Below are 23,008 nucleotides of genomic sequence, written 5' to 3'. Positions count from 1 at the left end.
ATTAAAATTACATACACTGTTATTAATGAAAAAGCAAAACAACACAAGTACAGTCATTCCAGCATACCAGAGGATCCATTAGGACTGTCCAAATATTCACACTTTAATATCTTTTAAACTGTTTTACTTAAAAGTGCAAAAACAGTAAGACACTAAATTCCATAACTGTCAAAAAATTCCATTGTTCCAGGAATAAATAATCACAAAAGAATATGCATCCTGGTAATACTCTTACTTTGCTTCAAGGATTTTATGGTCCACTTCATCCAGGGAGGAGCTGTGTGCAACGTGTAATGTTCCAAATACAGTGCTCCTCTTCTTTTTTATCTTTTCTGCCTAAAAAGCAAGATAAAATGAAAACTAGGAGTTATATACTTAACACAGATGACAAAACATTAGCAATATTGACAGGTAGCAAACAACTCAGAGGAGAAAAAAAATATCCAAGTGCTTATCTGAATAATTTATATTTACTATTTCATACATCTAGCCACAGATCAGAAAAGTCTTTAAGTAGCTGAAGAGTAAGAACAGTTAGTACCTCATCTTTGGCAATTGCTAATTGCATTTCTGCATGCTGTCTTTTGATATTGTAATATTGTACTTCAACTTCATGCGTTAACTGAAGCCACTTCTGCAAAGCTTCAGGAACAGACCAATTACTTCTCAGCTCAAACTCCTTCTCAGCCTTTTTTAAAGCCATGCGAACCTAGCAATCAAAAAGAAATAAAAGTGTCACCAATAGTATCATGAGAACTGACAGAAGAAGAAAGTGAAATATAGGCACCTTTATACCCCACAGCAACATACTAAGGCTTTACAGAGCTTTGGTGTGTGCCAATTGCTGTCAGTAAGGCAGATCAGGCATTTCTGAAATACAGCATATAGATTTCCATATACTATATTATACTCACATTTTTTTCCTATGATATATAGTCCCTAAATTGAAGCTTAAATATTTTTGTAAGATAGCATTTTTATTTAGTAAAATAAATACAATCTATTGCTACTCAGAAGAGTGAGACAAAGCTACTATCTCTCCTCTGATAATAAGATTGGAAAAAAAGCTTCTGTATATGTTTTATTCCATGAATCCAACAACATTATGATAAACTAATATACAAAGTGCATGTCTTTTTATAGTTTCAGGACTATTTTACTAGGTAATGGCATGATTGACAGACAATCATTAAGTGCTCTTAGAATTTTTCCATTAAAATCTAGCATTAGTGAAATGCTGCTTTAAACATTCCTAAGGTTCTAATAAAACTAGGACCAATTTAAAGTCAACACTAAAATTATAAACAGTTTGCAGATACCTGTACTAGCTCTTCCTCTGCATATTTGAGCCTGCTGAGCTCACATTCAGCTCCCTCCCTCAACTCCCTTAAGCGATGAGCTTCCCGTTTTGCATCATTGATCTCATCCATCATTTTGCGCTCCAGATTTTGCTTTTCCACAGCAACATTTCTATTCTCTTCTTGTGCCTTCTCAAGCCTTCACAATTGAACAAAAAAAATATGAGAAAATACACAGCATATTTGTTAAAAATTGCGGTCATCAGGAGAAGAAAATGTGTCCAGTAACAGGGTAAGAGGCAATGGGCACAAACCAAAACACAAGAGGTTCCATCTGAACATCAGGAAACACTTTTTCACCATGAGGGTGACTGAGCACTGGCACAGGTTGCCCAGGGAGGTGGTAAAGTCTCAATCCTTGGACATATTCAGAAGCTGCCTGGACATGGTCCTGAGCAACCTGTTCTAGATGATCCCACTTGAGCAGGTGGGGCTAGACAAGGTGACCTCTGTGATAATAAAGACTGTGCAAGCTTCACGAATCAGCAGCAATTACATCACACAATGTGATGTACTCATCAGACAAGATATGCAAACTTTCAGATGAACCTTCATTAAAGGTGTAATAAGATTAAAATACAAGTCTTTATAGACAATTGAGTTACAGGTGCACCAGAGAAGACTATCAACTCCCACACTGCTAAATAAGCAATAAAAAGTAATCAGTCCAGGTCTGTTTCAATCTTAAGAGCTTAAAAACAGGAGAAATGTTCTCATTTCCATGTATGTAAGTATTCCAAAGTAAACTGTAATTATATGAAAACAACAGTATACACTTCTAAATCTGTAGGTAAAAGATTGAACCTCTATTCTCTACTTTCATCCCCAAGTTCATATTGCCTGCTAAAATATCCAGTAGCAATTTCGACCCAAAAACCCACTGTCACTGAAATCACAATTTCCGTGCAAAATGAACAAAATCCAAAGGCAAATAATTTATGACTGTAAAGGACCTGTATTTGTATTTAACCTCAAAACAAAAGGACAACTAAACATTAACTTTTTTAGTTTTTATACCTTTCCTGCAAGTCAAGAAGACTTTGCTCTGCTGTTTGGAGACTTTCTAAGTCCTTCATCATTTTTGTGATATGTTCTCTTGAGGTTCTGTTCTGTGTATATGCAAACCAGCAGCCTCCAAAACCAATAACTATAGAAACCGTTAATATAAAATCCTTCATCCAGTTGTGAGGGGGACCTGTGCAAAGAATAACACAATCATTAACTAGTTCACTGATACAGACAACAGATTATGGACTTTTTTGCCCCGCCACAGCCTAAAAGGTGACAGAACCTGATGCTAAACCGAATTCCACTCATTTATCTCAAACCATCTCCAACAACTACGTTTCAACCTTTCAAATGGATTGCAGAGCATTTTACATACAACATAAGCAACTCTACTCTAATACAATCTACTTAATCTATACTAAAACATACATTAGATTGAGGAAAGCTTACTAAACTTTTACAGTATGTAGTCTGTATCTTTACTTAAATGAGTTAAGCATTTCCCCAATTACACTTTATCAGGCTGGTAGGAACTTTAGTTACGTTTGAGTAAGTTCTCCCTAGTCCGCACCCTCTGGAATACCCTATGCTGAGTTAAAAATGCACTTGTACAAAATAAAGTAGATTTTAAAGGGTAAGTAGCAAATATCAGCACTTTTTGAAAGCAAAACCTGGATTGTCAAAGTATCATATCCATAATGCAAGCACAAAGTGCTTTTTTTCCCCTAAAAATCTCCAGCCCAGATCTGTCATGCTAAGTCAGATCAGTGAGGCCAGCTCAGATCTGGCCAGGCTTTTGTAAAGTCATTCACTGCTCTTCAAACTGACCACCAAGCTCTGGAAGGGCCTCCTAGTTCAGGAATACACAAAGTGCACAAGCTGTGTACAACTGTGTACAAGCAAGTATGCAGACCACTGGTGATGTGGTAAGGAAACGTCTGCATATGCTAAAATGGGTCAGATGTGGAACTGCTGCATTAAATTTAACTGCACTTAAACTTGAGTCTGCAGAAAAGACACTGGTATTGGATTTGCATCACCATCTCCTTTTTTCTTTGCTGGGGAAGGTCATCCCCTCTCATGTCAGCATCCCATCTTACATTGTCCAAGCTAATTGGGAAGTGAATGTAAAATTAGCTGTAAGTGTAATTTAAACAGTCAAAAGCATTTTGAGGACACTTCTTGTGACACAAAAGCCAACATCCATTTTTCAAGTGGGGTTATATTAAAATTTCTATGTAGTCTTACACACAGAAGTGAACTTTTGTCCTGATCCCAGCATCTTGATAACCTTTTTTAATTCATTGCCCAGTCACAACGCATGCCAAGCAATCCATCAGCATATCCACAAAATAGATAAGCTGTCCTACCTATCGTACCAAGTGTCACTGAAAATATTCTCTGTTGAATTCTTACAAATAAGAGATAAGAAAAAGGTCCAAAAAAAGTTACTAACGTGTGAGAGGTCCAAATAAGACTACATCCAAGGCTTTAAGCTGAAGCTTCTGTCTATGGCTCCGGTCAATTATTTTCAAGTGAGAGATCATGAAAGCATGTTCATTTACTGCTATCCTGTTAATGATAACACAAAATGTTACCTATTCCATAAGCTATGTTCAAAACCAGTCTGTGGAAAGAAATACATCAATAGCATTTCCCACAGTTATATAGATTGTAGTTATGCAATTACAGTGAGAGATATAATATAAGACAGTAATGCTATAAAAAAAAAGCATATCGACATGTGGCAAAATCATTTCTCTTCTTTCTGGAATATAAATCCATTTGGCGTAGTTAAAGATAATGGTATATTTGCAGACTTGTAACACCAACTCTCTGAAATACATGCAATACCCAAATTTAGCAGTTACGCTCAAGAAAAGCAGTTCTGCAGACAGTTTTTGATGTATACCCATACAACAGATTGGAAGTTGTTCAAAAGAAAGTTCACTACCATACAGAATTATGTGATCATCATAAAAGCTTCAATAGCAAGAAACAAAACTAAGACGAAAGGAGTGGCAAGAAGCATTTATATTTTGAAATATTTTGGCAGAAAAAAAAAAACGCGGCCAGCTCTTCAATACTGCAAGGACGCTTCTCTTGTCTTGCATTTGACCATATCTTGTTAGACTTCAGGTTCACATAGTTGTTCCCACATACAGACTAAACAGCAACCTACAGAGAATTATCTGAAACTAATCCACAAGAAACATTCACCTGGGAAGTGTTGTTCCATTGACATTGCTGTCTCTAAAATTCTTTTCATATTGAGGCAGTTCAACAAATTCTGACAGCCACTGAAGAGTGTCCTCTTGAGTCCAGTTGTGAACTGGAAGAAAAAGTCAGTTTAATTACCTTTAATTTTTGTAAAAACCAATAGCAAGACATAGAAGACAAGCAGTAGAAAAGCAGGTTATAGTGAGCAAGAGGGTTTAGCCAAATATAATTGCAGAAAAATTAGCAATAGCATTCACCAAGGTGTTTCTGGCATCTTGCCTTTTCATTATATGCTTCTCAGAGGAAGCTTAGGCAAACTATAAACAAACAAGCATGGAACCAATAGAAACATTTCTTTATTAAAAATTCCACAGAATAATTTAGTGGTTTGCTTTACTTTAAATCAAGACAGCATCTTGTGATTTTTATCTACTTAAACTGATATCAACCTCAATCCTTTTGTCCTTGCTACCCTTGCAGAACTAAACACATGTCAGCAGGTGCTGTAGCCATTTAAGGCAATGTACCAAGATCTTTCCCAGGATGATGGCTTAAGAACTTGTTTTCACAAGAATCTTCATAAAGGCTCACGCCTACTACCCACAAAATGGGAGCCGAGAACAGAGGAAGAGAGGAGATTGCAAGAAAATACTGAAAGGCAGAAGAAATTTAACAGGAAAACTATTAAATCTCTCTCAAATATGCCCCAAAACAGCTGTAACACATGCAATAATATTCCCACTAAGAAAAATTATTTAAATATGTAGAGAATAATTAACAATTTTCCTGTATAACAGCAAGAGTCTACATAACCTTTCATAGCCACAGATGCTCTAAGAAAATAAGGAAATACTACCCATAGATTTTTAAAAAAAAAAAAAACAAAAAAACCCACACATTTCTAGCCCTTATAGGCCAGCTGCTACAGCTTACAGCTTCACACTGACAAAGTTGAAAGGAAATTGTCCTCTCCATTTATGAAGTCTGCAAAAGTCTGGACAGACATATCTTTGCATGAACAAATATGTTTGGGTTTGGGTTTTTTTTAACATTTCTCTATGTAAAACTGCTTGCATGTGACAATGCTGGGCAGAGATTTCTTTCGAAGCCTTATCACAAGGACATATTCTCAGAGGTGAATTTTGACAATGATCCTTTAGAAAGAGCTGATGAAAGCTTGACAGGTAAGCTGCAGGCAATGGAAATTGAGTTCAAATTCATACTTCAGTTTGCCCTGAAACTGAAGTATGGACTTCTAGGGCTCTTGTCTACACTAGCGTAGCCAAAAAATAAGCTTAAACATTTCAGATTTTCATCATTCCAGATAACCAGAGACAGAACACACTTCACAGACCCACTTACAGCTTTAAAAAATAAACTCACAGTACAATCCACTTGTACTCTATCTGTATGAATGGCTACGCCTCCTTCCCACTGTGCCGTCCCATTTCTTCCTCTGCTTTTGAGCCACAGACTCTTTTCCAGGTATTGATCTTGCAACAGACTCAGTTTTGTCATATTACTCTAAGCTTTTATGAAAAATGTCTGGGCTTGATTTATAAAAACATCATTTTCTCATTGCAAAGATTCTTAACTGTTTTGTGAATAACAAGTGATCAGATTTACAAGTCATTCTAAGCATCTCAAAATGGTGGTAAGATCATCCAGGAAAAAAAAAAAAAAAATCACCTTAACTGCATTCTGGAAATATATTCATAAACTGATCCAAAGCAAAAGCATTGTTTTGATGTGACATAGGAAAAAAATCACCTAAAATAGCTACTACACACAGACTTTATCACTGACAGCACAGAAGATACAATTTTAGAAGCCACACAATTCACTGAGTTTATAAATTGAAGGAGGAAAAAAAGAAAAAATAGTATTAAGAAGTTTCAGTTCTACTGCTGAAAGTATTTTTTGTCATTGTCAAAATCTACGTCCATTTGTACTTTCTTATAGTTCAGTAGTAATTTTAAATATGTTATCATGTAAGAAACGAAGTACATATTGAAGTTGTTCACAGTACAGCAAATCACATCTGTTCTACTGCTTAGACTGGTGTGATGTTTTCTTCATACACTATCAAGGAAATTTCCCCAAACCAACCTGCTATATTTAGGAAAACACACTTTGCTATTCATTATCTATCACTGTATCAGATACCTCCATTAGTACAAAAACTGCAAAAAGAAGCAACTGAAGTCTATCTTGAACTAGAATTGGAACTTGTACTTTCTGTATTCTTCTTACACTGTTACCTGTTTACATAAAAGTTAGTGTCAATTACTTTTTGGTATATGTTATGCCCTTTTAAATGGCCACTTGCCATTTAAGCTAAGCATAACCAATACATATAGTCAACTCTTATTCTGGGATTTCATGGTCTGAATCTCTGCCCATGCACATATTTCACAAGAAATTTAGATTTATTGTGTAAACTAATTCTGCATTAGCAGAATTACAGTGCCAGTGCTTGCAAATCTCCAACTTTTCCAGGTGGAACCAGACCCTAAACTACCCCGTCCTCCCTCTCCTACAGCACCACAGTGGAGTCCTGGGAGATCCATTCATATCAGTGAAAACATTCAGACTGTTTCTTTTTGTTGATATCTTCTATATGCTATATATTGGTAAGAAGTGTTGCTTGGCTTGTCTCCAGTAAGACCTTATGACCAACATATATGTTTATTCTACAGCAGCATACAGTACTGAGAAGCAAACTGGCCTTTCTTCACTAGAAGCAGTTACAGCCTACCGAAACGTGACACAAGAGAAGTGACAAACCCCAGGTGTACTGAAAGGCAAGCAGGCCAGCTGAAATTCATCTCAATCAGCATTGCCAATTAGAATGTGCCAGCTCTAACTAATTAGCTAGGATTGTGACTTCTTATTTTAATCACCCAAAAAGAATATAGTGCTTCAGATAGTGGAGTAGCAACTGACAATTACTGTAACTTAAATGCGTATAGCATTAAAGAGTCATCATAACATCCCTCCCTCTCACTCCTATTTTGACAAATAGTTATCTTGAGAGAGAGGATGTCAGCAACATGCCTTGGGCAGGCAGGTGTAGAAGCCAGTGTTTACGCTCCAGTGCAGCACTCAGTCTCTAGACTTGCATCAGCTGCTCTATTCCAGATCACAAGTTTGGGATTTTTTTTTTTTTTTTTTTTTTTTTTTTTAACCTGCTATAATAACATGCCTGAAGGTGAAGACAGCAAAAGTAACTTCAAACTGGCCCTGTATGAAAGTTGCTTCTTGCTAACCCACATTAATGGCTGATTAGAAGATCAGGCTATATATAACACTTTGTCATGTTAAATTTATCATGCAGCACAGTGCTTCAGGGCAGAGAGGCGTGAAGTAAAACAACATTACAGTGTCAGCCCTGGTACTCCTATGGGCCTCCTACTCCTTTCAGAAATCAAATTACATTCAATAAGAGTATTTCATGGCAAGGAGTGAATGACAGCCATATATTAGGCTTAAGTTGAGAACAGGCTGACCAGGCAATACAGAAAACCACAAGATTGTTCTGTATCAAGCACACACAAGGATTCAAAAGTTAGTTTTGTTTTAGCAGGACCTTCAGCAGCAACATCAGCATGAAATATGCTGCTACCGGTGGCTTTTTAAACAGCGTGAAAAAGCAAAAGTGAGGAGTGACCCTGACTATCTTTTCAACAGTTTAACGTTACAACTCTTCCTCTTCTGCAGAAGGGCCAATCTGCAGTCCTGTACTGGTCCTGTCTGGAACAGCACGCAGCACTATGTAACTCAGCCTCAGCCAAGCCCTGCTTGCATGCATTTCCTATCTCTGGATATTTAAAACCTGAGACAGCAAATGATTAAGAAAGTGCAAGCCAACCATAACATCTTTGTGGTATGCAGTTTAGTCCCAGTTGCTGTAAGAACACTTGCGCAACATTACCTCAGAATACAACAGGTGATCACACATACAAACATAAAGCCATTTTTTTAAATCTTTTTCCGCTCATAAATAAGGTACCAGACTTTAAGGTCACCTTCTACTCTCCACAGAGAAGGAAAATAAAAGAGTTAAAGAAAAAAAAATGCACACACAAGGCATGGGAGAAGCTTTTTTGTATTATAGTGCAATCTACAGGACATACTATACATTAAAGGTCAAATACGTTGTAACGTTAAAGAAAAACTACTTCTTTTTAAGGCAGTTTCTAAAAACTAGTTTTTGGTACAAGTCAGGTTAGTCTGGTAATAGTAAACCATTCATGAACTCCAGGTTTGACCACTACAGTTTTACTTTGCTACAAAATCAAGTCCCAAGGGACAATGCTGCATCGCCAAGAATGCAGCACCTACCTATTCACCAAGACAGGTCAGAGAACCACCCAGCTGAAGGCCCCTGCGCTGATTTTAGATTCCCTTACCACTGAGACTAAATATCTACATATCTCTCTTCAGACAGCAAATTCATATGATCTTAGCCCATTAGAGGGGGAAGAAAAAAAAAAAAAAAAAAAGGAAGGCAGACACCCTTGAGACACAGAACTTTCAAAGATAATTGTACAAAGACTGGTATTCAGACATCAAAACAAATGTTCATCTGTCCCCTTTGCTGCACTCACAACTACCACCTCTTCAAGGCCCTTGTAGAAAAAATACTGAAGATGTACTTTTGATTTTAACCCAACAACAACTACTAAGCTTGATACTTTAGAATAGCTGAAAGGCTCTGTATATGTATAAATACTGCTTCGTTAGAGAGATAGTCAAAGCAAATACCATACAACAAGCATATACAGGCATTTACATTGAAAGAACAGACACACAATAATAGAAGTCTGAGGACTTTCAGAAAGCAGTTTTCTGCACTTTAAACAGCTGCGCTAGTTCCTAGTCATTCCTCTAAACAGAGCTCTCTCTGTAGAACTAGATAATGAGATTAAAAAATTTAAACGGTCACAAAAAGCATAAGTAACATCAACTAAACTGACAGTCTTGTTTTGTACTAAAGGACTCACTGAAACTGTGTGGCAACACAGCAACAATAGGCTAGATGCTGATTTAAGCTATGATTCCTTCCATGCAGGTGAAACCTATAGCAGCCTTGAAATTCCTTTAATTTGCACCAGTACAGACCATGCCTTAAGGATTCTGCACCAGATGGGGACACCAAAAGCCTGCCCAGTGCCAGAAACATTAGAAAGCAATATTCTGAAGCTGCTTTTTTATTTTACTAGGTAATTTTTAAAGCTTTGAATAGTGCCAATCCTCAGGGTTCCATTCACTGTATAAGACTCTTCTCAAGCAATTACCTAAAAATAATCTCCGTTTTCCTTAATCCTAAAAGGAGACACCAAACAGCAATAGAGCACTTACTATACCATAAACTGTGTTTTAACTTCCTTCCCTCAAATCTTATCTGTTTCACATCACCAGTATCTTAAACAGAAAGCAACTTTAAGCTATTTGACAAATACTTAAACATCCACATAAAGCAAGCTTTATGGGAAGCAGTGGGCAATTCTACGCAGCATAAACTAAGCAGCAACAGATCCAAAAGATATTTCCGCATAAGCACTAATGGGCACTGTCAAGGGCACCATTTAGAGCTTGTAATTCTCACACTGATACTTCAACAGACTACGTAACGAAGTTTCAAATTACTGATACTGTCATTTACATGACCTTCTACCCTCTTGTCTAATGCTGTCAAATTGCATTAAACTGGCACTATAAACCACCAGCACATAAGAAAAAAATCAAATTTCCTAAAACATCTAGAAAGGAAAAACAGTATTTTCCATGTTACCTAATAATAAATGAAAGTAGTTTATTATTTGAGGGGCTTCATGCTTTCTATCAGTCACCAGACCACTGTTAACACTGCTTGGGAGTCTCGTTCTAAGGGCCTCCCTACAGCACAGCTTTAGTTTCCTCAACAGGATGCACAGTAAAGCCATTATAAGCAGACACAAAAAGACCAGACATTCCTCTCAAAATCTTTTGGGTCTTATTCACACTGCTCACTACATTCAAGAAACCTAGAACAAAGATATGCACAACAGACAAATTAGATACTTCTGATATCACTATAGCCTAAATTTTTGAAGAGTTTCTCATAAGTTAGACAAACAATTGTAGGGAGATAATTTTCTCTTATAATTAGTTGCAATACTTGCATTGAATAAGTTCTTTAGTGAATAAGTATTTACAGAATATTGAAGAAATGAGGCTAAAAATCACTGGTTAAAACGTAGGTATTTACTACAGAGCAAACACTTAAATGTATTGCCTCAGACTGCACTTAAATGACTTCCTACATTAGCAGAATGAACCAATGTTCCTAGTTTCATTCCTCTTTTGCTCCTACTTTTAGCTGTTTGACTAACACTAACTTTTAGATCTCTATAAGCACAACACCTTCTGAATGGTGTGGGGGGAAAAAAAAAAGTTAAGTATTTCTCTCCTAACAACTCTAACATTCCAGACTTCTGGAAATTTCTTTTTTAATCACTACATCCTGGAATATATTTGGCAATGAACACTGTACTGCTCATTAAGTACTATCTTTTTATATTTGGACTATTTGGCTCAAATTACTTATTTCATTAAAATTGAAGTAGGGGAGGGATGGTGGCATCAGGTTGTCAATCCATTTTCCTGTACCCCAAGTTTAAAAAGATTTTCCAAAATGCTTTGGAGTAAGAGTTCTATCTCTTCATAGCCCAAAGAAAATTTAAATCAAAGTGGAAGCACATTGGACTTGCTACTTAATACAACATACAATAAACGTTTAAAATAGCTTGACAGAAACCCTTAGGGCTTACTAAATGAAAAAACATCCTTATCTGGAATTCAGAGCTTGCAACAGACACCTTCATAAACTACAACCTCATATGGATGAGTGTGTAAACTAGCTTAGCTTGTTTACAATCCACCCAGCACATCAAGAGGAAATTAACACTAGTTGGACTGAATGAGTTTTTAGTCAGGTTTACATACACCTATAAATAACAGTACCAAAACAGATTCATGAAGATGCTTTACAGAATCACAGAATGTTAGGGATTGGAAGGGACCTTGAAAGATCATCTAGTCCAATCCCCCTGCCGGAGCAGGATTACCTATATCATGTCTACTACCCAGGGGCCTAATGCTCCCCAGGTAGTAGAGGATCCTCTTCCTCCTCCACAAGGAGCAGGAGGAGACCTAGGGGATGGGGGGGAATGGAGGCAGGTCCCTGCTCGGGGTGGCAGGCGAATCCCATCCCGACCTTCCTCCCCTCCCCGCGTCCCCCTGAAAAATAGGTATGAGGTGCTGGAGCCTGAGCGTCTTCCTGAGTGTCAGGAAGACAAGAATCTAGGTGAAAGACCCTCTACGGGGCTACGTAAACAGAAGCAACCAAGTAAGAGGGTTGCAACCAGCTCCAAAAAAGAGAAAAGAAAAGTAATTGTTATAGGCGACTCCCTGCTAAGGGGAACGGAGGGCCCCATATGCAGGCCAGACCCGACTCACAGGGAAGTCTGCTGCCTCCCTGGGGCTCGGGTAAGGGATGTTGCCAGGAGCCTTCCTGATCTGGTGAGGCCCTCTGACTACTACCCACTATTAGTATTCCATGTGGGTAGGGATGAGATTGAAGAGAGAAGTCCCAGGGCTATCAAAAGGGACTTCAGGGCCCTGGGGCGTTTGGTGAAGGGGGTAGGTGCGCAGGTGATATTCTCCTCAATTCCTTCGGTGTTTGGTGAAAATAGGGAAAAGACTATGAAAGTGCAACAGATTAATATGCTGCTAAGAGATTGGTGCCGTAGGTGGGATTTTGGGTTCATTGACCACGGGGCAGCTTTCATGGCACCGGGCCTGCTTATGCCGGATGGGGAACAGCTGAATCAGAAGGGGAAAAGGGTTATGGCCCAGAAGTTGGCAGGGCTGGTTAAAAGGTCTTTAAACTAGGTTCGATGTAGGGGGGAATAAGACCAGGGCAGCCACAAATGAACCTAGAGGGGACAGGCCTGCATCGGGGGCAAGGCCACTAGCCCAGCTGAAATGCGTTTACACCAATGCACGCAGTATGGGCAACAAACAGGAAGAGCTAGAAGCCACTGTACAGCAGGAAGGTTATGATATGGTTGCCATCACAGAAACGTGGTGGGATGACTCTCATGACTGGAGTGCTGCTGTGGATGGCTATAAGCCCTTTAAGAGGGACAGGCGAAGCAGGAGAGGCGGTGGGGTAGTGCTGTATGTTAGGGAGTGCTTGGACTGTGTCGAAATTGAGGAAGATGGTGAGGATGACACGGTTGAATGTTTATGGGTGAAGATCAGGGGGAAGGTCGGCAGGGCGGACATTACGGTAGGAGTCTGTTATAGACCACCCAACCACGATGAGCAGGCGGACGAGGCGTTTTACAAGCGGCTGTCAGAAGCCGCCCGGTCGCCGGCCCTTGTACTCGTGGGCGACTTCAACTTGCCGGATGTCTGCTGGAAATACAACATGGCAGAGAGGAAGCAATCTAGGAGGTTCCTAGACCGTGTGGAGGACAACTTCCTCATGCAAGTGGTAAATGAGCCCACTAGAGGAGGGTCCCTGCTTGACCTGTTGTTTGTGAACAGAGAAGGACTAGTGGGAGATGTGAGGGTTGGTGGCCATCTTGGGAATAGCGACCACGAAATGTTAAGAGTTTTCGATAGTGGGGGAAGTAAGGAGGGGCAAGAGTAGAACTTCTGCCTTAGATTTCCGGCGGGCAGACTTTAGCCTGTTTAAGAGGCTGGTGGACAGAGTCCCTTGGGAGTCGGTCCTGAAGGGCAAAGGAGTCCAGGAAGGCTGGACATGCTTCAAAAGGGAATTGCTAAATATTCAGGAGCAGGCTGTCCCAGTCTGTAGGAAGACAAGCCGTCAGGGAAAAAGACCAGCCTGGTTAAACAGAGAACCTAGGCTAGAACTTAAGGAAAAAAAAGAGAGCCTACTTGCTCTGGAAGAAGGGTCGGGTAACTTGGGAGGTCTATAGGGACGTGGCCAGGTCGTGTAGGGAGAAGATTAGAAGGGCCAAAGCTCAATTAGAGCTTGATTTGGCTGCTACAGTCAAAGATAACAAAAAAAGCTTTTACAAATACATCAACAGCAAAAGGAGGGTCAAGGAGAGCCTCCACCACTTGCTGAATGAGGAGGGTAGTGTAGTGTCAGGGGATGAGGAAAAGGCAGAGGTGCTCAATGCCTTCTTTGCCTCGGTCTTTAATGTCAAGACCGGTTGTCCTCAGGAGACTCAGCCCCCAGAGCCTGAAGTTAGGGACGGGGGGCTGTGTGAACCCCCCGTAATCCAGGAGGAGACGGTTAGTGACCTGCTGTGCCAGTTGGACACCCACAAGGCTATGGGCCCGGATGGGATTCACCCCAGAGTAATGAAGGAACTGGCAAATGAACTTGCCAAACCACTCTCTATTATCTACTGGCAGTCCTGGTTAACTGGAGAAGTTCCAGCTGACTGGAAATTAGCAAATGTAACGCCCATCTACCAGAAGGGTTGGAAGGATGATCCAGGGAACTATAGGCCTGTCAGCCTGACCTCGGTGCCAGGCAAGGTGATGGAACAGATCATCTTGAGTGCCATTACATGGCACATGCAGGACAACCAGGGCATCGGGGCCAGCCAACATGGATTCATGAAAGGCAGGTCCTGCTCGACCAACCTGGTCTCCTTCTATGACAAAGTGACCCGCTTAGTAGATGAGGGCAGGGCTGTGGATGTAGTCTATCTAGACTTCAGTAAGGCATTCAACACTGTCTCCCACAGCATCCTCCTAGACAAACTGGCTGCCCGGGGCTTGGATGGGTGGACTCTTAAATGGGTTAAAAACTGGCTAGATGGCCGAGCCCAGAGAGTGGTGGTGAATGGAGCAAAGTCCAACTGGCAGCCGGTCACTAGCGGTGTTCCCCAGGGCTCAGTTCTGGGGCCGGTGCTGTTCAATATCTTTATAGATGATCTAGACGTAGGGATTGAGTGCACCCTCAGCAAATATGCAGATGACACCAAGCTGGGTGGGAGTGTCGATCTGCTGGAGGGTAGGAAGGCCCTACAGAGGGATCTGGACAGGTTAGATAGATGGGCTGAGACCAACGGCATGAGGTTCAACAAGAACAAGTGCCGGGTCTTACACTTCGGCCACAACAACCCCATGCAGCACTACAGGCTGGGGGAAGAGTGGTTAGAAAGCGGCCCGGTGGAAAGAGACCTGGGGGTGCTGATCGACAGCCAGATAAACATGAGCCAGCAGTGTGCCCAGGTGGCCAAGAAGGCCAATGGCATCCTGGCCTCTAGTAGGAATAGTGTAGCCAGCCGGTCTAGGGAAGTGATCGTCCCTCTCTACTCGGCACTGGTGAGGCCGCACCTTGAGTACTGTGTTCAGTTCTGGGCCCCGCACTTCAAGAAAGATGTTGAGGTGTTGGAGCGAGTCCAGAGGAGGGCGACCAAGCTGGTGAAGGGTCTGGAGGGTCTGACCTACGAGGAACGGCTGAGGGAGCTGGGTTGTTTAGCCTGGAGAAGAGGAGGCTCCGAGGTGACCTTATTGCAGTCTACAACTACCTGAAGGGAGGTTGTAGTGAAGTGGGAGTTGGCCTCTTCTCCCGGGCAACTAGCAATAGGACAAGAGGGCACAGCCTCAAGCTTCGCCAGGGGAGGTTCAGGTTGGACATTAGAAAGAATTTCTTTACAGAAAGGGTTATTAGACATTGGAACGGGCTGCCCAGGGAGGTGGTAGAGTCACCATCTCTGGATGTGTTTAAGAAAAGACTGGACATGGCACTTAGTGCCATGGTCTAGTTGACAGGGCGGTGTCAGGGCAACAGTTGGACTCGATGATCCCTAAGGTCTCTTCCAACCTGGTTGATTCTGTGATTCTGTGATTCTACATCACACAGGAACGCGTCCAGGCGGGTTTTGAATGTCTCCAGAGAAGGAGACTCCACAACCTCTCTGGGCAGCCTGTTCCAGTGTTCATCCAGTGTTCAGTTTAAGAGTTCATCCATTTACTACTTTAAACTACTTGGTGAAAAAATTGTTGAATTATGTCTATTTCAATAACCACCATCATTTAAGCATTCTTCTTTACGTACCTTCAGACGTTTTCCAGCGTTTCCACAGATCCTCAATGGTGATATGTTTGTCTTCTCTGTGCAGGTGACTATGTTTATTAGAGGCATCCTTGTATTGCATATCTTCCCTCAGAAACTGAAGACAAGGGAAAACATCATCTTAAATGCCAAAATAACAATTTCTAAACACAGACTACACTGAAATCAGGCAGAGAAGAATCTTTACTATCTCTTCCCCATGCAAGCAGCACACAATTCATGTACGTTGACTATATCAAAGACTCAGCAAGTTAAACACTCTTACAGGATTTGATTTTCACAGTGATTAAATCCAAGAGAAACTGAAGGTGCAGTTGCTAGTATACTAGGTTTAACAACATTATTAAGTACACCTTAGATTTACAGTGATTACAAGAACGCACCACAAGTCATACTGCATACTTCTCTATTCTGAAGACATTTAACAGACTTCACCTGCTTGAAGATAAGACCATGTAAGATTTGAAAATGTGCCAGTCCTTTATGGATGAGTAATACCTGAATCCTGCTACTACAGTTAAATACAACTGCTTGAGGGATGAGAGGAAGGTGTTGACTAAGTATTACTAAAGTCTATTGGTTAGACAACAAAAATGTGACTTCTATTTCATCAAACTGAAACACAGAAGTCATCTTAGGGCCAATTTTCTTCTTCCTAATCATTCCTCAGTGGTTACACTCCAAGCACAGAAGCATTACACAAAGCTGCTTCATTCTCAGTAATTAATAGGAAGTCTATGTCAAAACACCATGCTTTGCCTTTTAGTAAACATGATAAAAAGGAAGATCCTGCAATCACATCATATATAGCAGTGTTATACCAATATTTCACAAGTCACTACAAACGGGTTCTCCAAATACAAACCAAAAAAAAAAAGTATGGAACTCTAAAACCCATTTTATTTTTATTTCACATAGGCCTAGAAAAGCTGGAATAGTGGTTTGCAAGCCACCTCCCACTAACAGTGGAAACCTTCCATAGATATCAGTCCCTAAAACCACAGCATGAGCAGTCTCTGTGGGTGGAGACCTTAGTATTAGTACCAGAAAACTAACATGACAGCTAAGTAATCTTCCACAGTAGATTGCTTGCTTTCTTCAGTTCCTGAAGCGTAAAGCTGCTCGAACAAAACCAGCTATGGATAGTCATGACAGCTAACTCAAAAACCAGCTTTTTATGTGGCTGGTCACATGTCCTCACCACTTCAAGCAGAGGTGAGGAAGAAGGGCAAGCCAGCAACGCACTGCAGAAGACCTCACTTCTTAAAATTTAGTCCTGGTAATAATTTATCTGCAGAGCTTCCCGCATAGGCCCCATTTCTAACAAATCCAGACATTATGTCATTCAAGAAACTACAGGAGAGACTGAAAAGCAGTCAATGTTAAACCATAATATTAACTCAATAAAAAGAGACCCTGTATGATAGCAGAAATATGCAAGAAAAAGCTAACACTTACCAATTTCCCCTTATTAAAAACTTTGTTCTTACGACAAAGCAAGGGAATCTAAAATACGGGAAGGGATTCAAGTTCCTCCTCTAACTGCTAGACTTGGGATAAAGTACTAGTTGCCTTCCCTAATCCAATCATAAAGACATATGTGACACTTGGTTCCAAATATAGACTGGTTGCAAACCCTCTCTCATTCATCTATCACTTTAAAACTTTTTTGATTGTCAGACATTAGCTTTCTAAAGTCTTTTGCTTCCTAAAATAGTTCAATTTAGCCTATACAAATTGCATGAGCATTTTTAACTCCTCTTCCCTATGTATGAGAAAGGCATAAATACAGATATATATACACAGACATGTATATACATGAGCAATATAGGAGAAATTTATGAAATATATGAGAAAATTGAGAACAGCAGCCTGTTGGGGCAAAGGAAATTACAGAACTTCTGAAACACCATGGACCAGCAACTGTAAAAAGGTACAACAAGCATAGAAAAAGACTGATTGCTGTAACAATATGAAAATGTAAAAATATCTGCTGCATAACCTCTGTTGCATATTCCATAGCCCAAGTGTGAACTCTGAGTACTTCCCAAATTGGAACAACTACCATGAAGCTGGCAATTTCCACAGCTAACACGCAACATGCAATCAAAGGCAGACTATCTTATTCATTCCCATTCCATGTTTATTAAAGGGTAAACTGAAGAAAAGGGACCAAACAATAAGAAAACAAAACATCTTATTCACTAATGTCTCTAAGCCTTTCCAGTTTAAGGTAGAGTCTCACAGCTGGAGCAGCAGGAAAGAATTGATGTTTGCCCACCTCACCTTTTCCCTTCAAACTGCAAGTACCCACTATCAGCTACCAACTCCAGCATGACTTTTGGGAACTTGTGAGAAACGTACTAAAAAGCAGCAAAAAAATATATTATAGGTCCCTCCCTGTAAAGACTATCTCCTTCCATATAGGGGTTAAGGTACATGTTAACACTTCACTCTTCAGCTTTCTAGTGACAGGTGATGCATTGCCCTTGGAGACTCCAAATATCAGGCGTGGACATTTGTTTTAAAAACAAACATCGTAGGTCAATCAAGTTTCTGAAGAGGAATAGAATGGAATATATGCTGCACGTAAAGGTTTCAGCACATTTTGCATCTCCTCAGCTAAAACTCATACCTCAGATCAGTTTTGTTTGCAAGAAATAAACTTGCTTCTACCTTTACTGCTAGTTGTCAGCAAAGGTTGTAAAATACTTTAGGACGAGAACGTTTGAACAGTTAAAAATGCTGCAAAGGAAAATCTGAATTGCTGTTAACAATACTACATGCAGGGTTAGGAATAAAGAAGAGAAGGAAGATGCCAACTGATAAACAGAAAAGCTTCAAAGTGTTACATCTCACCCCAACGCACTATAAGGCACTATAAGAAAGCATTCTGATTTTAAAAAACGGGAAAGACCCAGGTTACCTTGGCACACAGATAAGCAATGCAAACAACAGTTTAGGGAAAACTTGCCGCATTTCATGTCGTTCTGCCATGGGGCCCGCAGAGGGAGCAAGAGTTAACGTATGAATTCACGTTCTCAACCCACTGCTGCAACACAACCAGCTACCCTAACAAGGTGAGGGGGAAAAATGAAAAGCCTGATTTCAAATTTCATCACAAATACAGAAAACAAATCCGAGTTTGAATCACAAGATTTCCCGGGAGAAGAGGACAACAGTGGAAAAGATCTGGTTTATACTGAGAGACTGTTCAGAGTATCTAAGTCGATTTTTAAAAGGGACTGTCCACACACACACTTGTAAGCAGTTTACATTTAGTGATCAGTATGCAGTTACTCCTCAGGGGGAGAGATTATGCATTTATGAGAATTTGTTCAAGAAGAGAGTCCCTCTTCTGTTCAATCCTACCCATACCGCTCCCAGATCCTGTAATAATAACTACAATGACTTCCTCAGCAAGGTTCTCTAACACCGGACGGTCACAATGATAAAGTTACAGTGTGCATAGCTAGAAAAAAGCGGTCACGTTTCAAAGAATGAACACATTTACTAATGAAGAGATACACGACATCATCAAACATCTTTCTTTTGTTTAAAAGATCTTTGTTTCAAAACCGGTCTAATATAGAAGTTCTTTAAGAAAAGGAACTGTGTCCTAAAATGAAGAAAGCCATAAAAACAGAACAACTCTGGTAAAAAGAGAGGATTTTTCTGTTCCTTGGCATGGCAGCTGATCTCTCTTCTGCTGCCCTGGTCTTTAAGTATACAAAGAAAAGGTTAGAAAAATAACTCTAAATAGGGAGGTTAAAAGAACCAGCTCTAACAAAAAACATCTAAGGATTATCTTAGCCAACATAATTACTCAAAAGGGAGAAGGCCTTTTAAGACTAGAAAGTTGAAACCAAGAAAGCAGCAGATAAGCTACCTAAAAACTCTGTGTGAAACAAAAAAATCATTTGTCAAAGTAGTTACTTCAAAAACAAGTAGAGAGTAAAAAAACACCACACCCAGACTCGAAACTGGAGTTTTGATCCCAAAAGTACCATAATAACTGTGCCTCTACAAAGATTCACATCCCAAAGCCCAAGGTTCAGCAGTGTAATAGGTGGAGGAGAAACTTTCTCCTCCCTTGAGGGGACAGCACTTGCAGAGCCCTGGAAAAGAATTACAAGGTCAGGTAAGCCACAACCTGCCTCCCTCTTCAGAAAGCCTTTAGTACCGTAACATTCACCAAAATCCAGTCAACTCAATCAAAAAACTAACCTGAAGCAAGAACCACCAAAGATAAAAAAACACCATTGAAAAAAAAAATCCGACCCTTCCAAAAGAGGCAAAAAGACACACCAAAATCCAATACTGGTTTGACATGGAGAGAGCACTTACAAACTAAAGCCAGACGCAACAATACAGAAAGTTAAAATGTGTTAAAATATGGAAGTTGCATGAGATGTTTGCTCCTTGAAGAGCAAATGAACAATTGCATACTTTTGCAAACGCCAGTGGAAAAGTAAAATCAACCACACTCACTAACTGCAGAAGGAAGTACTCATATGCTACATTTATATTTTGTTCTTGGGTGGAGGCTCAAGTTTATGATTTTCAATTTCACCAACTTAAAATAGACCCTGTAACTGACAAGTTTACTTCAAGAGCAATTAGTAGCATCTCCTGGCTAAGCATTACTGTCTTCCTGGACACTTAAACAGTGTTATTTCCTTCAGTTTTATTCCTTCAAAAGAAAACCTACAAAAGTTACAACTTCAGTTTTCCTATAATTCTGCCTTCAGATACAGCTGGTCACTGCCAGACAGCCTTTTAGTACATTCCCTCCCATCTACTGCTACCAGACTTGTTGAAGCTATGGCAGTGTCACATTTATTGACTAAGTTATGACAGCAAGTGTGCTTTTAAAAGGCAACACACTATGATTCAAGTACGACAGTGTTCACAACTGCCTACCCTATAGGAATGGCTTCTAAAGATGTTACACAGTAAAATAAGAAAAAGTATTTAAGCATAATAGAAACAGTACTTGAAATATGTGGGACATAGCCATGAAAGTGTTACCAAGTATATCTAAGTAATCTACAAATTCTATTGAAAAAAAATATTTCAGCTCAAAACAAAACTGTAGCTATTCTACTGCAAAGTAAACTTTGCAATCTCTTCAAAGCCAAGTTAGAATTTCCAAGGGGGTATTTCATTGTAGCAGGACTAAATGCCCACAGTGCTACATAAACAGGTGCAGACAGCTACATATTAGCTTAAGCACCTCCAAGGAGGCAAGGCATGAGGTAGGTCTGATCCAAATCACGTTGGAACAGGTTTCTATGCAACCGTACCCATGATAACACATGCTGCCTCTCTACAGGACTCCTTTGCACAGGCACAGCCCTAGACTAACACGGTCATAATGTTTTCAGACAATACCTGGCTCCTAGGCTATCCTGCTCTGGAAAAAAAAAAAAAAAAAAAAAAACACCTCTGTAGACATGCTCAGAGTTGCTTACAAAACTTCAGGAGGCTAAAAGACACTCTGCCAGCTGAAAAATGCATTAGCAGTTGAATGATAAAACTCAATGCAAAAAAAGACCTCTACAACAGATCTAGGAGAAACTAAGAGAATCAAAGTGACCCAATAGCTTGGGGGGGAAAGGTTTGCTACGCTGGTTAGGAAGCTCAAAATACTCATTTGAAAGATCAATGTTCGTAACAGAACGTTCTTGCACAGTGAGATGTAAAACACGCTCAGGAGCCAGCCCAGTATTATGCAAAACAGTTATAATGTTTTCAGTTTCTGAACCACTGCAGCAGGTATTTCTCTACCATGCAGAATTTTGCCTAACCAGTTGACACTGAAGTATAAACTAGTTTACACAAATTTGCACCAGTTTAAGGACCTTTACTATATAATTGATAAGGATGAAACCAGAATACTAAAGGAACTTTAAAGGACATTTAACATCTTGCTGAGTGTGTATTTGCAGACAAAAAAAATGAAGCAAGAGCTCAGCCTATAGCAGAACCTCTCCCAACTGAAATTGTAACACCTGGGGTGGGCTCCTGAAGTTTAACAAGGTCCCAAGATTCACTAAATGACAGGAGAACAAGCTTTTGAACTACATTATCCATTATTTTTTAACATCTGTTCCATACACAGCTATACTTCCCTCCCTCTAAAATCTTCTGTTAAATCTTTACTCCCTCCAAGATGTAACAATGAAAAGGAAGAGAAATTCTGCACGTAAATTTGCTTTCGTTCAAGAATACAGAAGAACTATTCATTTAGAGTCATCCTGAGTCTAATGTTAAATTCAGAAAGTGTTTTTTTACCTCACACTTTATGATCCTAATATCCAAAATATACATACTTAAAGTGGAAGCACCGCACTATCTTGGCATCTAGTTCTTCAGGATTTCCTGTCATTTCTTGCAATTTTGCCCAAAGTATTTAGTACTCACTACTGTCCAGAACAGATTATTGAAATGAACAGGTCTTTGGTCCAAACTAGTAAATCATGTTTCATTCATTTTTTATATCTCTTAAGGAATTAAAGAACAAAGATACCCACAGACTTCTTTCACCAACTCATCTTTACACAAATTGAATAGGCAGCTCTATTTCAGCAGTAATTCAGAAAATAATTTCACATTGAAAAGTTACATGTTAAATTTTATTTCTCCAGATTCTCTCCTCTTAGTAATACTAATGCATATTTTAATTTAGCAAGCTTGTAAAATAGATTGTGATGTATAGATGCATGTACCATTTTAATTGCTAAAAGAAAGGAAGCATAAACAACGAAGAATATGATTAGCAAATTAATTACATAATAAGAGCACAAACTGGTTCTCCTTTATTATAAAATCTTTAGTCACAAATTAGCTCTAAAGGAAGGGTATACTGAAGCATGCGTTTCTGAACTCACTCCAGTTCTTTACATAATTTTTTTTTAACAGAGTTGTTTACACTTGACCTCTGTTATCTTCCCCGTTTTTATTTCCTTCTCGATTCTTCCTTTGACTTTTTTTTCTTTTTTAGACTCCACCTCTTCATTTTCCCTCAAAAAACACAGCATACTCTCTCAAGATATTGTTTGTTCCACCTCTCTTGGACTATCTGCATCTTGGAAATATGACCTCGAGACCTTAAACAATAGTTTCATCCATTCAGAAATGGACGCTTCAAAGGAAGATCTGGGGCTGTCAAATATTCTGCCCTTGTCAAACTTACTATAGCCAAAGTACTATATTACTATTGTTATTCCTGATCAGATCATACTAGCTACTTTTTCTGCTTTAATCACTGTATAGAAGACAATCATCCTCCCTGTTTTAGGCCAAT

At 39.6% G+C, this 23,008-nt stretch overlaps 1 protein-coding gene across 2 annotated transcripts in view; it reads right to left on the bottom strand.

Moving 5' to 3' along the window:
* Positions 1-23,008, bottom strand: part of STIM2 (stromal interaction molecule 2) — an 84,282-nt gene that overhangs the window by 12,564 nt on the left and 48,710 nt on the right. For both annotated transcript variants that reach the window (XM_068403118.1, XM_068403119.1), the window contains 7 exons: positions 15,682-15,796; positions 4,587-4,698; positions 3,823-3,938; positions 2,376-2,553; positions 1,320-1,497; positions 542-709; positions 236-336 (listed from right to left, as the gene is read on the bottom strand). In XM_068403118.1, the coding sequence (XP_068259219.1) occupies positions 236-336; positions 542-709; positions 1,320-1,497; positions 2,376-2,553; positions 3,823-3,938; positions 4,587-4,698; positions 15,682-15,796 (968 nt within the window). The remainder of the gene's footprint in view (positions 1-235; positions 337-541; positions 710-1,319; positions 1,498-2,375; positions 2,554-3,822; positions 3,939-4,586; positions 4,699-15,681; positions 15,797-23,008) is intronic.

The sequence above is a fragment of the Nyctibius grandis genome, chromosome 6 (genome assembly GCF_013368605.1).
Source record: "Nyctibius grandis isolate bNycGra1 chromosome 6, bNycGra1.pri, whole genome shotgun sequence".
NCBI classification, from domain to species: Eukaryota; Metazoa; Chordata; class Aves; order Nyctibiiformes; family Nyctibiidae; genus Nyctibius; species Nyctibius grandis.
Note: the sequence above shows the minus strand (reverse complement) of the source record. Positions and strands in the feature narration are given on the sequence as shown.